At 46.8% G+C, this 15,485-nt stretch overlaps 1 protein-coding gene across 2 annotated transcripts in view; it reads right to left on the bottom strand.

Moving 5' to 3' along the window:
* Positions 1-245: 245 nt before the first annotated feature.
* Positions 246-15,485, bottom strand: part of COX10 (cytochrome c oxidase assembly factor heme A:farnesyltransferase COX10) — a gene marked incomplete at both ends in the record, with an annotated part of 120,306 nt that continues 105,066 nt past the window's right edge. For both annotated transcript variants that reach the window (XM_084237437.1, XM_084237438.1), the window contains 2 exons: positions 246-652; positions 13,891-14,123. In XM_084237437.1, coding sequence (XP_084093563.1) covers positions 246-652; positions 13,891-14,123 — 640 coding nt within the window. The remainder of the gene's footprint in view (positions 653-13,890; positions 14,124-15,485) is intronic.

Raw genomic sequence — 15,485 nt, 5'->3', positions numbered from 1 at the left:
CTCTCTGCATTAGTCCACTGAATCGATCCATTTCTTATTTGGGGAGCATTTGGATATTGTCATAAAAAAATGCCAAGTGATCATTGAGCACCAAATTATCATACAATCTTGTCCTAAACCCAGTCATTTCCCACGCTCCAGAATTACCGAAACAGTCTTGCCTAAGAGCAAAGGGAAAAAATTTGTGCGTCTCCCAGTATGGTTTTTGCTTTTGCTTTTGTTTTTTTCCCCACAAGTCGGTGATTTCAACTTTGAGGTTCTCCGTTTTCACTTTTGCCACGTGGTGTCTGCTTGCAGGTGAGCATGAGAAGCAGGAGCAAGGGTAAGTGCCAGAGGCTGCAGAAGAACAGCTTCCTGGAACTTTTCCGATCGGCATCTGTGTAGAATCGAAAGCCAAGGTAGGAAATATACAGGTTGATGGGGAGGGAGATGATGGGGAAGGTCCATGTGGTGACATCCAGGATGGGGGCTGCTGTGGACAGTGCAATGAGGGCCAGACAGTGGCGCAGGGCGACGCGCCGGCACAGGCCTGGGTGGGTGACCGACATCATGCAGTAGCCTCCTCGGGAGTAGTCTTCCCGGAGGCCCCAGCTCAGGGCGTTGAAATGAGGAAACTGCCAGGAGTAGAGGATTCCTCCCAGAAGAAATGCTCCTGCAGAGAGGGTAGAGGAAGAGGGAAGCAAAGACACGGTCAGTGGAGATTTATAAAGACAGAGTTTCCTCTCGCCCAGAAGCCTTTCTGGCCCTCTCCGAGCGGCTCTTTGGATTGTACCCAGGCCAGCCTGGCCTGAGACAGGTAGGTGGGGGCTGAATGTGCTCCCAGACGCCTCCAGTGTTCTACCTCGGGGGTGAGGAGGCTCTGGGCGCCCAGTCTGCCTGTGCTTCCAGGGTGGCTGTCCACAGGGTGCTGTGATTTCTGCCCACCAGTGTCCCCATGTCCGCACATCATGACCACAAAGGAAGTCCCTACACACCTGAGAATAGGCAGGGACAGGACTGGCCGGTGGGACCTCTGTGCTAGGGCTTTCATTGTTTCCATGGCTGGGTCCGGAGAGGAAGGCACTTCATTGCGGGGAAGGGCATCCCCAGCCCACTTGGCTCCTTGACAAGCTCCAGCTCCAGGGTCCTTGCTCAGCACAGACACAGGACTGAGGGGAGCTCCAGGCCCTGCTGAACACCCTGCTTTTGTAAGAGTGCCCACTGCCTCCCTAGTGGACCACAGGGCTTGTGCAGTGCCGTGCCTGGCACATTCCCCTCCTGATGCCCCTCAGAGGGAAGTACTCAAGGCTGCATGTTAAGGAAACAGAGTGGCATGCAGGAACACAGTCCTTGGAGATGAGCTTTTGTCTGTGCATTTGGATTTGAAATTTGTAACAAGAGCAAATTAATACCCCGAGCGCCATTTAGCCCCTGGGTCTAGAACAGGGACACCCCTGCCTGGCAGGGAGGCATGCGGCTGCCCTCTACTGAACATCTGTTCTATAACACACTTTAGTACAGTTCGCCTATTTTAATCCTGACTAATGGACTTCAGGTAGGTTTCATACTCAAACAAATAAAGACATGGGATGATGTCAGCTTCTCCAAAGAAAAGGAGAAGGTAGAATTCGGAACAGCCTGTCTGACGTTAACCCAGGCTTCCCCACTACACTGGGCCACCTCCCGACAAGCCGCGCAGAAGAACCCAGTCTTGACGGCAGGGGCTGTGGCCTCTCTGAGCAGGCGATTCATCACTCACTGACCCACGTAAAAATGTTCACTGAGCACCGACTGAGAGACAAGCACCATGCAGCCATTGGGGAAAGAATGGAGGCGGTCACCCACGTTAATCAGTCACATCAACGAATCCACACACCACTCAAATGCTGTGCAGAACTGCGACTGGGTAAGACAACGAGAGGGGTTGACCAGTGGAGTAGAGCAGAGACTTCTGGAGGAAGGGACATGTGAGCTGAGTTCTGAGAGAGAATGGCCAAGTTCTGTGAAGTAGTCATGAAGGCCAGCAAGGTACAGTTTGTAGCCACCCTATTAAATGAAGATTAGCACACGTGCTAGCATCACAGAGTTGTATATATATATAAGGGAAAATGTCAAATTTGCTGCAGGATAATTTAAAAATTAAAAAAGAAAGGCAGCGTGGTCAGAGTATGGAGAGCAACGGGGACCACCACTCAGGACTGCCTGGAGAGGTGGGCAGTTCCCACCCCCGCAGCTTTGCTGGCCATCCTAAGAAAATATTCTATGTGAAAAGTAACAGAAAGTCATGGAAGAATCCTCCGGTGTAAGAGTGTGCATGTGTGTGTATGAGTGTGAACATATAGGCACACACAAGGGTGAGCACATGGGGTGGAGGGTAAGGAAATGGGCCTTGGTGCTTAGTGATCTGATTCAGGAAAGACACACTGGAGGGGCCCAAAGCAGATATGAAAGGACCGATTAGGAGATGAGATTCCAGTTGACAGGAGTAAGGACCAGGGTGGTGACAGTGGAGATGGAAAGATGATGAACTTGAGAGCGATTTAGGAGGCAAAAGTGACCAGATGGGAGTGTAGAACAAGTAAGAAGAGGGAGGTATGAAGCAACTCCTGAATGTAGGGATGCATGGAAATAAGATGACGAGGGAGGGCAGTTCCTGAGTGTGACACTGGGAGTGTTCAGTCTGACGTGTCTTTGGGGCACCCAACTGTTAGTAAAGAGGGGTGGGCCAGGATGCGTTTCTGGGAGCTACTGACACCTCCATCTACTGTGAAGTAAACCTTGTTGTCCAATCATTATTTCTGTGTCATTTACTTGAACGTGAACTTGTTGAGGATACATTCCTTTCATTTCTCCAGACCAGAGTATAGAAAGCACTCCGTATTACTGTAGTAAAAGGTTCCTCAAACTCATCAGTGGAAGCCAGTGTACAAAAGGACTGCTCTGCAGTTTTCTAGCACTGATTTGTCAACCAGCATGGGAAATCCCAGGACCCCATACGCTGCAGTGTCTCTGAAGCTGCTCCCGTCTCTGCAGCTTCTCAGACGCTCTCACTCAGTTCCCTGTTTCTCTGACACCTCAACACCTTCTTGAGCCCCTGATCAGAGAACAGAGAGCTTCCTGAACCACAACACCGTCATCTAACCTGGGAAGAACCAGCCTGCACAGAAGAGGCTGAGAATGGGTAACCACAGGCTCATTTCAGAAAATGAGTCTTTCAAGCCCTTCATCCATGGGAATGCTGAGAAAAAGAGAGCAGGGAGAATTCACCAGGAGAGAAAGCAGTAAAATCAGAGTAACTCAGAAAACAAGTCTTGGGCTCTAAGGTTCCAAGGTGCCCTGTTGTGCACACAGCAGTGTGGATCAGAGGAACAGTCTCTCTTAAAATTTAAAGGTGTTCCTCAACCTCAGCAGACAGTAGAGTGATGACTGGAGCAGGCTTTGAAAATCATCTGGAAGAGAGAATGGTGCTCTTTATCCATAATGTCCTTGACAGAAACTCACCCATTTCTGAGTCATCTATATGAGGTAGCTGAAGCATATCATGTGGACTCATGTGGGTGCAATGTGGAAGAGATGGGGGCCTCCTTTCACATCACTAACAGTTTCCTGTGTGTCCCTAAGTCAGTCAATTCCTTTTCAGCCTTCTACTATGGGAGAAAATGCAACAACGACTTGATTTTTAAGGTCCCTATTTTAGCAGGGTTGCTGTCCAACCTCCAATGCATTTCAACCCTATTTATAAAGGTTATGTACAAATCTGTAATTGTACATGTGCATAGTTCATATGAACACTCCAATTTGGAATGATAATAATAGAAGCAGTTACTCTGTTGGATATACTCACTCAGTAAACAGATGACAGGTGTCAGCAGTGTGCCAGCACGGCCCTGGGAGGGAGGAAGGCAGTGTGGACAAGACAGTCTGCCTAAAGTCTAGAGAAACACAGGGGATTGTACCTTCGGCCATTTTAGGCTTGAGGTACCCATCAGACATCCCAATCTGAGGCCCGAGGCTGTGTGTAAAATTATATATACACTTTCTAATGCTCTCAGCAACCCTCCCAGCAGGGAGTATTACTGCCATCTTAGAGATGAGAAAGATTAATGAACTTGCCAGGGGTGCTCAGCCCCATTGGCCAGGGATACTTGCACCTTCGTGTAGAAAGTCATTGTCATATATTGACTTGAATTATGGACTGTGGGGTGGTACCTCAAATGCCAGTGGAGCTGAGTAGAGGGAGGCTTGTTGGAAGGAAAAGTTACAGAGCATCTCCAAGTTTATTAAAATAAGTGTTCCTTTAAAAAAATCCTAGGGTCTCCCTGGTGGTGCAAGGGGTTAAGCACAGCACTGTGAAGCTGTCTGCAGCCTCTGCAGCACTGGTTCCATCCCTGGCCGGCCAGGGAGCTACCCACATGGCGTAGCAGACCTCTCCTATCTTCGCCCGCTGCTCCCCTCAGCAGTGTATTTCATAGATCCGCCTGTTCTGTTCCCCACTCTGTCTCTGGTAAATCCTCTCACCCCCCCTTACCTCTGGCCTATACCCCAGTTCTTGTATGCATAAATAAATATTAAAAAAATAAAAAAGGGGAGGAGTTGTTTTCAATTACAAACAAACAATACTGGGGAATTAGAAGGGACAGAAGGGAAGGGAGGACCACCCAGAGACCATTGAAATAGTAAGTCAGTGACATGAGACATCTTCTTTGTATTTTGTTGGAAAAACAGAATGATCTCTGGGTTTAAAAGGACCAGTAAAGAGGAAGCTGGTAAAGATTCCGAGGCACTGGGTCACCCAAGGCTTCGGAGCACAATGTATGCAGAGCGGCCCACCCCAATTCACGAGCAGTCCCACACCCCCAGGGCCTGACAGAAAACAGTTTATGGGTATGACAGCCGCAGCACAGGGGGGAGGGAAGCCAACAAGAAGGAGATGTGTCCTGGCCTCAAGAGAAACAATGCCAACTGTGACTTAGAAATGGGGCCGGGTGGCAGGGGAAGGTTAAGTCAGAGCTTGACAGTTTTGAGAAAGCCAACTCAGCCAGGAACCTCCGCTCGAAATGGTTAAAAAAAAATCAGGCCCAAATGTGGACTTTCTTGTCTTTCTCAAAAGCCCTCTTTCTTGTGTGTGCCAACTGCAGTATTCTGTTTTGCTCAATACAGATTTTCAGTTATGCTTCTGCTTAAAATAACATAATTAAAAAAATCATTTTCTTAAGAGTGGCATGCTGCTTTCTATGTGAGAGGAAATTGGGTATGGGTTTGGCTCATGTCACAAATGAAAGAGCTTTAGAAATCACAGCTTAGCCTTAATGGATCGTAATCAGAAAACCCCCACCCCCACACAGCTCTACTTGATGGGCTGCAACTGTTTCTGCTCATATAAAAGATGTAAAACAAATTACTCTCTTCATCAAGATAAGGTGAACTAGAACAGGAAGACTTGAATTAGTCTGGGGGTTGTGGTGGAACCCACCTTCCTTGTGAAGTAAACACAAAGCACTCAGTTTACTGAGTCTAAGCCCTCACAGCAGCCTGACTCCCCGAAGCAGTCTGTTTTTATTGAGTGAATCTTCTGTGACAACAGACACTTGTTGTGTGTTCACTACACAACAGGCGCAGTCTCTTCCCAAGGTCCACTGCTGCAGTCTGGCCAGAGAGGGAGACAATATAAAAAGGGGATTGTAGCCCGTGAATGTTCCCTTAGGTACAGGGATTCCGGGGAGTACCTAGGAGGAAGACCACACTGGATCTTGAAGAGGTCAGGGAAGGCTTCCTGGAAAAGTGATTTGTAAACCCAGATCTGAAGATGTTCTCTGAATTTCAATCCATTCGCATAGACCTTGCATTTCTGCTTCTTTTAAATCTATTTCCCCATTTTACTAAAGCTGCAGAATCTTTGTACATATTTCATTTAATCATACCTAGGAGATCTGGAATTCCAGAAAGAATTCCTTTCTTTTAACCAAATGTTTGTTGGTCTATGAATACATAAGATATTGGAACTATGTGATACAGGGGGTGATCTGTGGGTTTCCCAAAGGACAGCAGCTTCCTGAGATGATGATGCCACAATCCAAGCTCACAGCCAATTCCAGAGAATATCCAGGGGTTCGGGGCATGATTTATTTCCCTCCATATACAAAAATGGTGAACAAATGGAGGGAATCTTTAGCTCATGCATGGCACCCCAGTCTGAATAGAAGGACATATTAGGAGGGGCAAGGCAAAGCAATTCTTTCCAGTGAATCTTTGAAAATACATGTATTTTTAAAAACTCTGAAAACATTAATCAATCATTTCCATACTATACCAAAGTGGGGAGAATCTCACTCACTGCAACCTCTGCTCAGGTCCAGAAACGCTCTTGTTCATTGTATATAACCATCATTTTGCTGGCAAAGCCAAGGCTATTCCAGCAAATGGTTTCCCAACAGAACAGAGACAAAAATCTCCAAGTTGGAGTTCTCACTCTCTGTAAGTACTTTTCCAAGAAAAATTCCTTTTGTAATGGAATTCAATGGCTTGAGCTTGCCTTCTCTGCTGCCCATGGGCTTACATTCAACCCCTTCCCCAGCCCTACCCAAACGCATTCATTGTCATTCACTGATTGCGCATGGCCTTGAAAAGGATAAAGAAACAGCTCCAGTGAACCTTGGTGCTGGGTTGGGAGTTCTTCCCTCTTCTGCACAATAGGCTCCCTCTAACTAAATGTGGCCCGCGGGAGCTTGTCTGTTCCATGAGTGGTTATGTTTGTGCTTCCAGGGTTATATGGTTATGTAAACTGGGGGCTAGCTGGGGAAACAGAGCCAAACCCAAAGCTTCATGGTCACAGATTTCAAAGCTTTTCTTTTGAGGGTGAACACAAAGGGGCTTGTGAAACAGATCAGCCTCAACCACGCAATAGACTTCTATGGCGGTGCAGATAAAGGGAAGAGGATGTGGGGCCAGTTTATCAACTGCACAGTGACAAAAGGGAAGATTAAAAGTCCTCCGAAAATAGGAAATAGAGTCGGCAATAACCACTTGCCCTTGAAAAATTCTTTGCAAGTGACTTAGGCATAATGAAGAGGCACAGTGGGCAGGGGCACAGATGTCTCTTGCCTCGTCTTATTGTGCCCGTCTCCAGCAGAAGCCACCAGGAATTTTCATTTGAAGGGAGAGATGAGGTAAAGAAAGCAAAAAGTGCTGAATCTGAAAATATCTTAGAGGAAAGGTTCTAGCATCGGTGGGTTCCCAGAACCTCAATGCTCCTTACTCCCTTAGCTCTCATTGGAAGGTATTTCCACCGTAATCATTCAAATATTAATTTGTTCACAGCCCTGTAAGCTCTGTTCCTGGCACCGTGTCTACCCACCCAAGGCATTATCTAGCGTGGCCTTCCGAAGGCGCTGGCCCAGCTCCCCAAAGCTTTGTGATCAACTGATCAACTATGGTGAAACCCAGTGCAGCTGAAAAGATTACAGCTGTTAGGGGAAAACGATGTCCTGAGCAGGCAACCTGTTTTGTATCGGGGCTGCCCTGTAACACAGCCACTCATATAAAAGTCGGTATCCAATTATGCCAACCATCTCGAATCTAGCAAAGTATTTTTTAACACATTCTTACTCAGTTTGTTTTGTCTTTGAAGAGAAGAGGGCCCCAAACAGGGTTGGTTTGCTAATATAAAAATGTTCTTGGTTCACTCTGTCTTTAAAATGCCATTTATCTTAATTAATCTGAAGCACAAAGGCTAGTTAGGGCAAAATCTCACACAAAATGAACACAGACACTCATTTTCAAGTTTGGTTTCACATCGCAGCAGTATTTTAAAGGAAATCTAACAGTGCTCAGGTTAAACAGAACCTGACACTTAGTAAGCCCTCAATAAATATTTGTTGAATGAATGAGTGAATAAATTCCCTCTATTCTATTTTATTTTCTCATCCTAGAATAAAGGAGGTAAATAAAGTGAAACAGCATTTAACATTTTGTAGTTTACCAGCTGAGGCTAAAAAAACTCATTCTCTTTTTGTTACTAAAACCATCCATCTGCCAAATGTCACTTCCTGATAAGAGCTGGTTTCTAAGTCCTCATTTGTAACTGAATGTTGGCTGACATAATTAATGTTTACTACACAACAACATTTGAATTACAAACCAAAGGCAATTTACAAATCAACTCTATAAGACTGTCACAGAGGCCCATTCTATAAACTCCAAGACCTGGGATTTATTCAAATTTAGGAACATGACAAAATAGAATCTGAGGCTTTTCAAGAAATGGGGGAAAGAGGTGGCCTTGGCAAGGAGGAGGGGGAGGGACTTAACCTGAAGCCTCTGAGATAAACTAAATAGTCTCTAGAGATAAACACTGCTGAGAGGCCTAATGCGTGTGGCTCCAGGCCCAGCTTGAAGCTGGAATGTCTGCTGTCGGGCACTTATCTGTGGTGTCCTCCATGCCCTCAACCCCCAGCAGACCCCTTTACTAGGACCCCAGGCAGCAGGCAGGTCACTTCTCTCACTACTGGTCCATTGCACACAGAATCAGGCCTAACACATCCCTTCCTAAGAGTACAAGCTGGGTGGACCAGGGACCAGAAAGCCGCTCTCCTGCCTTCAGCGTTTTACCTGGTAAGCACTGGTAATATTTTTTTGTTAACAGCAGTTGAGCTACAAAAACAAACAAAACCCCAAACCACTGGGTAATTTGGTAGATGGGTGCAAAAAGTCTAACTAACCCCGGTCTCAGAGGCAAATGGACACAGGTAAAATCCCATTTTTTTGAATACTTTTATTGATATGACAGTCACAAAGAGTGCTTTCTGGGCCGGGCCACAGCTTTTATAGGCTAGCACTCTTGAATCAAAAATTCCACTGGAAACTGTTTGTGCTGTATGCGGGGAGAGAAAAGCTAGCTGTTTATATTTTTTTGTGCAGCTATAAAACAGCAAATATCAAGAACTATTAACATTTGTTTAGCTTTCACAATTTCTACTTGTTAGTCTGTTTAATTTTCTTCACACCCCCGTTCCCCCCATCTGCCTCATTTACCAGGAAGGCGCAGATCAAGCACGAGTTTTGGGACCCACAGCACCAGGGCATCTAAAAGGAGAGATTCTTTTTCTTTATCTGATCGAAAACCAAAAAACCCCAAAGGCCTTGTGGGGAAAAAAAAAAATCCCTCCATGTCCTTCCTTAAGTTGTATTCCTCTGCCAGGAGGAAAGGCAGAGTAATATCTTCAGTGCTGGGACCCCCTGAAGGTCTTAATTGGCTCTGCAGCCACCACAAAAACCACAAAAAGATGTAGCACTAAGGGGGCAAAGGTATTTCAGAACATTTACTTCTCCTTTCTCCACAAGCTGTTCCCTGCAGCTACTTATCGTGCAAGTGGTCAACTAGCCAGCTCTTCAGCGCAGAACTTTAGTGGGTGAGGCTAGGGCCTCCAACTCACATCGATCCTTAGCTGCTTGTCCCCAATCTTGACCACAATCTACTGAGCCCCGGGAAAGGGCTTTGCAAAGGTATCCACAGAGTGAGGGTGACTGGGCAACTGCAGTGACAGTGCTGGGCATATGGCATTCAGGCTGAGCAGTCACAGAAAGCTGGGCAAAGCGATAAAGTAAGATGGGTAGGATGGACCTCCCTTCAAACACACACCCTCTCTCACTCCTGCAGAGGCTCACTGGTCACACGCTGCTCTTGCAAAGGACAATCAGATCGATGCTTGTAGGGTAAGGGAAAAATATCAGGCTTTTCTGCCCTCCCGCCATTAGGATGGATAACGAAACCCTGCGGTCCTGAATGCATGGCTGATGGCGGGCACCTGGAGTAGGGTGTGGGCCTATGTAGATGGGATTCACCTGGGCTAAGACTGGGCTTTTTTTTTTTTTTTTTTGATTGATTGATTGATTGATTTATACAAGCACTGGGTACAGTCAGAAGCGCGGGAGTGTGAGAGAATTCACCAGAGCCAGAGCGGGGAGCAGGGCAGGCAGACTGACAAAATACACTGTTGAGGGGAGCAGCGGGAGGCAGGAGAGGTCTGTGCGCCATGTGGGACCCTCGCCCGGTGGCCGGGGATAGAACCCGTGCTGCAAAGGCTGCGGGCAGCTTCGCAACCCAGCACTCAACCGCTGCGCCACCAGAGAAGGCCCAAGACTGGGCTTTTAGGGGCGGTGTCACAGAGATGTCAGCTAAGCAGAGAATCCTGAGAAGAAGAGCAGAAAAGCAGAACCACGACAAGAACCACGAAAAGGCCATGAGAGAAGGCCGGAGAGCCCAGATAGAGTGAAGACTTGCTGGGGGCTGGGAGGCCTGGCAGCCTCCCGGCCCCTAGCATCCCTGCCTGCTGTGTACCTGGTAAAACGCAATAAAAGCCTGAAAAACCACTGAAGGCTCCAGGATTCCTCCTTTACCTGGTCTGCTGGATCAGAAAACCTGGCCTGTGTCTTCCTGCCCTTACAATGCTTCACTACTTACTTTAAGGATGAGATTTTGAGTAAGTGGTGGGAAGAGAAGAGGGTGGCAGGGAGTGGGGAGGATTGGGGCAGGAGGATGGGGCAGGAGGTAAGGGAAGGCCCAGGCAGGCTTCAGCAACCTCCTGATGGCCAACACCAGGAGAACAAATCCGCTGCGGGCTGTTAAATAATCCCAAGCGGGCGGACTGCTTTCCTGCTGAACCTTCCAATGGGTCTTTTCTGTCTTTCAAAAAACTATGACTTGCTCAAACCATGATCCTCTCAGATCATGTCCCCTGCACTGCACTATTCTGGTTTCCACATCTACAAACCTCTATCATGCTCTTCTCTCTTCACAGAAAGCACTTGAATCTTCACGTCAATTGCTCATGATCATGACTAAATTCAGAAGTCACTCTGCTCCCAAGTCTTCTTGGACTAGTTTGTGAAGGGGAAGAGAGCCAATAGCCCTCTGAAGACACTTTCCTGCTATAGCTCAGCTCGGTCACTTAGTTGATTATCTGCCTGCTTCTTGATGAAGATGCTGAGACATGATTTCCATGAGAGCAGGGGCTGGGTTTTAGTGATGGCTGCCCTGCACCCAGTAGGTCCCCTCAGCTGGCACACTGTGAAATGGAAACGTAAATTAGCCACAGGTGGCTGGTAGATGCCCTATTGGACAATGTGGCTCTTGAGGTGACAAAACGATGTAAAATCATATTCAATTTAGTTCCTGAAATCCCAGCAATGAACACCTTCCAACAACATCTTCTCAGATACTTCTTTATTTCTTTTTTTATATTATTTCTTCCTATACAGAAGATGCTCAGTAAATATTTGGCAATTGACTTTGGATTTATCTAGTTTTGTTGCCTCCAAATTGCAAGGCACGTAATCATGGATTCATTCAAAGATTTATTGCTTATGTCATGTCTGTGCTCTCAAATGAATGTTTTAGAACTGTTTGAAGCCACTTAAACACTGTATATAAGGCAACAGTATATTTTCTCTATGACCTTGACAAGACATGAGCAAATTTTGACCTGTGGTAAATAAGAATTATGGGGGGTAGCCAGGCTATTGTTGTGTGTCCTGCAAGGCATCTTTAAGCTTTAAGAAAAACTATGTAAGAGAAATGAATCTCAAAAACTGCCTAAAGAACTTCTCTGTGGTTATACAAAATTTTCAAACTACCCTGCTTTATACCAGGGTCCGTTCAAATAGAGGATGGGTCTCAATTTTCAAAATGATCATGCACTTTCATCTAATACTTAAAACAAGGTAGAGTCTGGCCCTTGGCTGGCCTTCATTAATATGTCTCTATACAAGTGATTAAACTTGGATTAGAGAGAGACTACACCACCCAACTTTTAAACATTTTAGTTTAAATATGCCTAGTATCCTAACTAGCCAAATCCATACTGTCCCTGAACAATTATGGGCCCCTGCTTGAATGTGCACTCCTAAGGAGATTTTTTGCAAAGCTCTTTCTCTATGTGGCCTCTGGAGATGCAACTCTAGTCTAATTTTTCACAAGAAAACCTCCTGGGACTAGACAAGGGCCTCTACTTCTCAGTGAGAGGCTAGGAGGCTACACAACAGAGGCACCCAAGCTCTCCACGGCCGGGCTCGGGACTGCCCTCATTGACCCTAGCAATGGCCATTCCTGAGGCTGTGATCACCTGGCCCTGGCCCTGACCTTGTCTGGGATTCCCAGACTAAGCAGGTAGCTCGAGGTGCTCTGTTCCTTTGTGTTAGGTTTGAGGAAGTGTGCATCAGGTTCCAGCACTCCTGGCAGGACACGGGCAGTCTCCACCAAACGGCAGGGCATAGAGTGCAGGGTCAAGTGCACTGCTGCAGAAGGAGGGTGCCAGAGGATGGAAGCCTGGGAGTAACTCGCTGCTTTTTATGATCTCCACCTCAAATGATTGATAATCACCAGGAAGGTTTGGAGGGGTACAAAAGTGGAGAGGATAGTTGGGTTAGGGATGTGAAAGAATTTGGATCAAGCCAAGACTGGGGCTCCAGGCACAACCGCGAAGGAAGTCTCTAATTAGGAGTTTGGTAGCATACAGAGAGAGCTCTGAAAATTTAAGTTGTAAATCAGGGCAAAAACACAGGCATCACCTACCCCAGGGATGGGCCCATCCTCACCTCCCTCGCCCAATTCATACATCACAAATGGACCCCAAGATTCTTTCCCACTAAGCTGGAAGGCGCCTCAGAGCACACAAAACAGCTGCCAAGTAACAAACATGAGTTGCTTAACATTTGCAAACCAATAAAAGTTCCTGAACTTTCTTGAACTGTGTGAATCCCCTTACCATATGAAAGAGGGATACTTAATAGGAACTCATCTAATCCTCACAACAATTCCATGAGAAGGGATGTTCTTAGCCCCATGTGAGAGAGGAGGAGGCAGCAGGACACAGCAGTCAGTACAGGCCCCAGCTAACAAGGGCGGGGTGGTGGGGGTGAGGCTGGACTCCCGACCCTGCTCCAGAACCTTGGTCCTCACCATACTGCGCCAACACTGACTCTGCCATGGATGAGAATGTGGCTTTAGGTTTATCACAGAACACATAAGCAAGTGTTTTTCAGAATATTGTAGTTGTAGATTCATGAAACGGCAACATTTATAGGATATTAAAACCATTCAAGAGACAGTGAAGTTCAAGGTGTAATCACTTCTGTCAGCCAGCCAAACTGGAGTGTAAGAGCTTTCAGAAAAAGTTTCAGAAATGTGGCTTACAGGGCAATGGTTTATGGTCAACTCCCTTTTGATCTCTCATGTGAAAAATATGTACTTACATATACTGCAGGAAACCTCACCACTTCCTTCCTAAGTGTCGGTCAAGAACACTAATTACTTGACTAATTAGACTGTGAAACTTCCCTTACAGATGGTAAAAATGAGCTATTTTCACCCCACAAATTTAGTTGTGACATACCACCAAAAATATGTAGAAATGTTTCAATGGTTTTATTGTAGACAGCATGAACAATTTAAGCAAATCATATAAAAATAAATTAGAAACTCTGCACATGGTCTATCCTTTCATAGAAAAGGGGGCAATCACTCGGTCCTGTGGGAGTGAAGAACTAACGGAAGAAGACGCCGGCCCACAAGGGAACCACTCTCCACAGGATTGCAGGCTGAGCCCTGATTGATACCTCCATGACGGGGGACATCCCAAATGAAAGAGCAGGCCTCTCTTAATTCGTGAGTTTCAGGCTCTTTTCATCCTACCTGTGTCAGAGGCTGAGGCAGCTTGCCTCCTCTGTTTCCTTTCACATGTCCCCAAGCTCACGAGAGAAGCCGAGATTTCACAGCGCTTCAGCACACCTGCTGAACAAATGGAACCGAACACCTGGTACCTCAGCTCAGGGAAGGAAGTGCCTTTGACTGGTGCAAGAAGAGCCACTGAGCTTTGGGTTCTGCTGAGAGAAGCTGAGACACCGCGAGACACTCACCAGCATCGAGGCTGCCAGTAACCGCTGTCCAGCCCATGACAGGTGGGATGGCCCCCACGACTGCTCCTACCCATGTGTTGGCAATGCTCATCCTCTTCAGTGGGGTATAACAGCAGGTATACAGGAAGATGTTGAAGGCCCCTAGGGCGCCCGTGAGTGGGTTCACCCCCCAGGTTAGAAGGGCGATTCCTGGAACAGCACAGCAAGTGGCAAAGGACACTGCCAGCAGCGGGCTGGAAAAGGACAGAAAACACTGCCATCATTTTCAACTCACGCTAATGAGGCGGTGCAGTCAGCTCCACTGACGTGCAGATCACCTAGCTCCAGAGCGACCTGGGAGGCAGTACTGGTTGGCTGCTTCCCTGTACAGAACTGTACATCCTCTGTACAGAGCTGACAATAAGGAGGCACTGTGTTTGCAGGAGCTCTGGCTACCCTCCTGATTATGCTACTGGGAGTAAAGAAGTTAAGGGAGGACGGTTGGAGTGCTCTGGATCCAAACACAGGCTCTGGCCTTGCTTGCCTGTGGGACACCTGGGGCTGAAGTGAGGACTACTGGACACAGCGCCTGCTCTACAGGGTTCTGTCTTGAGTTACTGCAAAGGAAGTGATAGTTATGGACAAACCATTCACGACATAATACTGTAAGATTTGGGCGAAAAATAATATCTTAATTCTGGAAGCAGTTCTATCCATTTATTTATACTTTATTTAAAAACATGCCCTAATTAGCAATAATGGATAAGCATGGTGAGCCTGAGTATATCTTTCTGTAATAAATTACAGACCCAGCATGTGCCAGTTCCGTGCCAACAGTAAAACCACAGGGGCTGCTCCGTAGTGACAGCACACGGCCAGTTCAGTGTCGGCGCCACAGCTGGGTTTCTGGCCTTGGGACATTCCAAGAGGAGGTCTCACAATGTAAAGGAAACTTGTTGAATAAACGTCTACAATGGTAATGATGATGATAAGCTTGATTCTCAAGGAGCTCACTTTTTAAAGCAGACTTTGTGAAATCTTAGGAAAGACTTCGTGAAGGCATAAATTGGATCCACTAGTTCTTGCTGAATGTGCCTGTAATTTATTTATTTGATCTTAAGAAACCTAAGGAGTTTACAAGCCTGCCTTTCTACAAAGGCCACAATCTGCCTCTGAGGGAACTATGTGGAGTGTCTACTAATCACAGCTTCCACAGAGCACCCAGTGGAAGCAGGGTCACGGGTGTGCAGCTGCTAGGGTGCCGGGTGTGAGCAATGGCCAGTTTCCCAAGGGAGGCCCTCGTTACCTTGCACACAGGTGAGAGAACACCCTTCTGTGCACAGGGCTGCAGTGATCCATGGCAGGAGGAAAGCCCTGTGTCGAGGAGACCACCCATTTAGGAAAAAGCCTAACCTGTAGAAATTATGACAAGTTAGAACTCATCCATGAATGGAAGGTAGGGAGGCCAGGGAAGAGAAGAGTTTATCAAATGAAAATAACAAGTGAAGTTAGGGTGATGCAGCATTAAAGCTAGAAGTGACTTGTTGGAAAATTGCACCTCTTACTCTAGAATGGTGACCAGCACTTCCAGCCCAGACGCTGGGCCCCAACAGCAT

This window comes from Talpa europaea (genome assembly GCF_964194135.1).
Source record: "Talpa europaea genome assembly, chromosome: 7".
Classification (NCBI taxonomy): Eukaryota; Metazoa; Chordata; class Mammalia; order Eulipotyphla; family Talpidae; genus Talpa; species Talpa europaea.
This window is presented reverse-complemented; position numbering and strand designations above follow the sequence as displayed.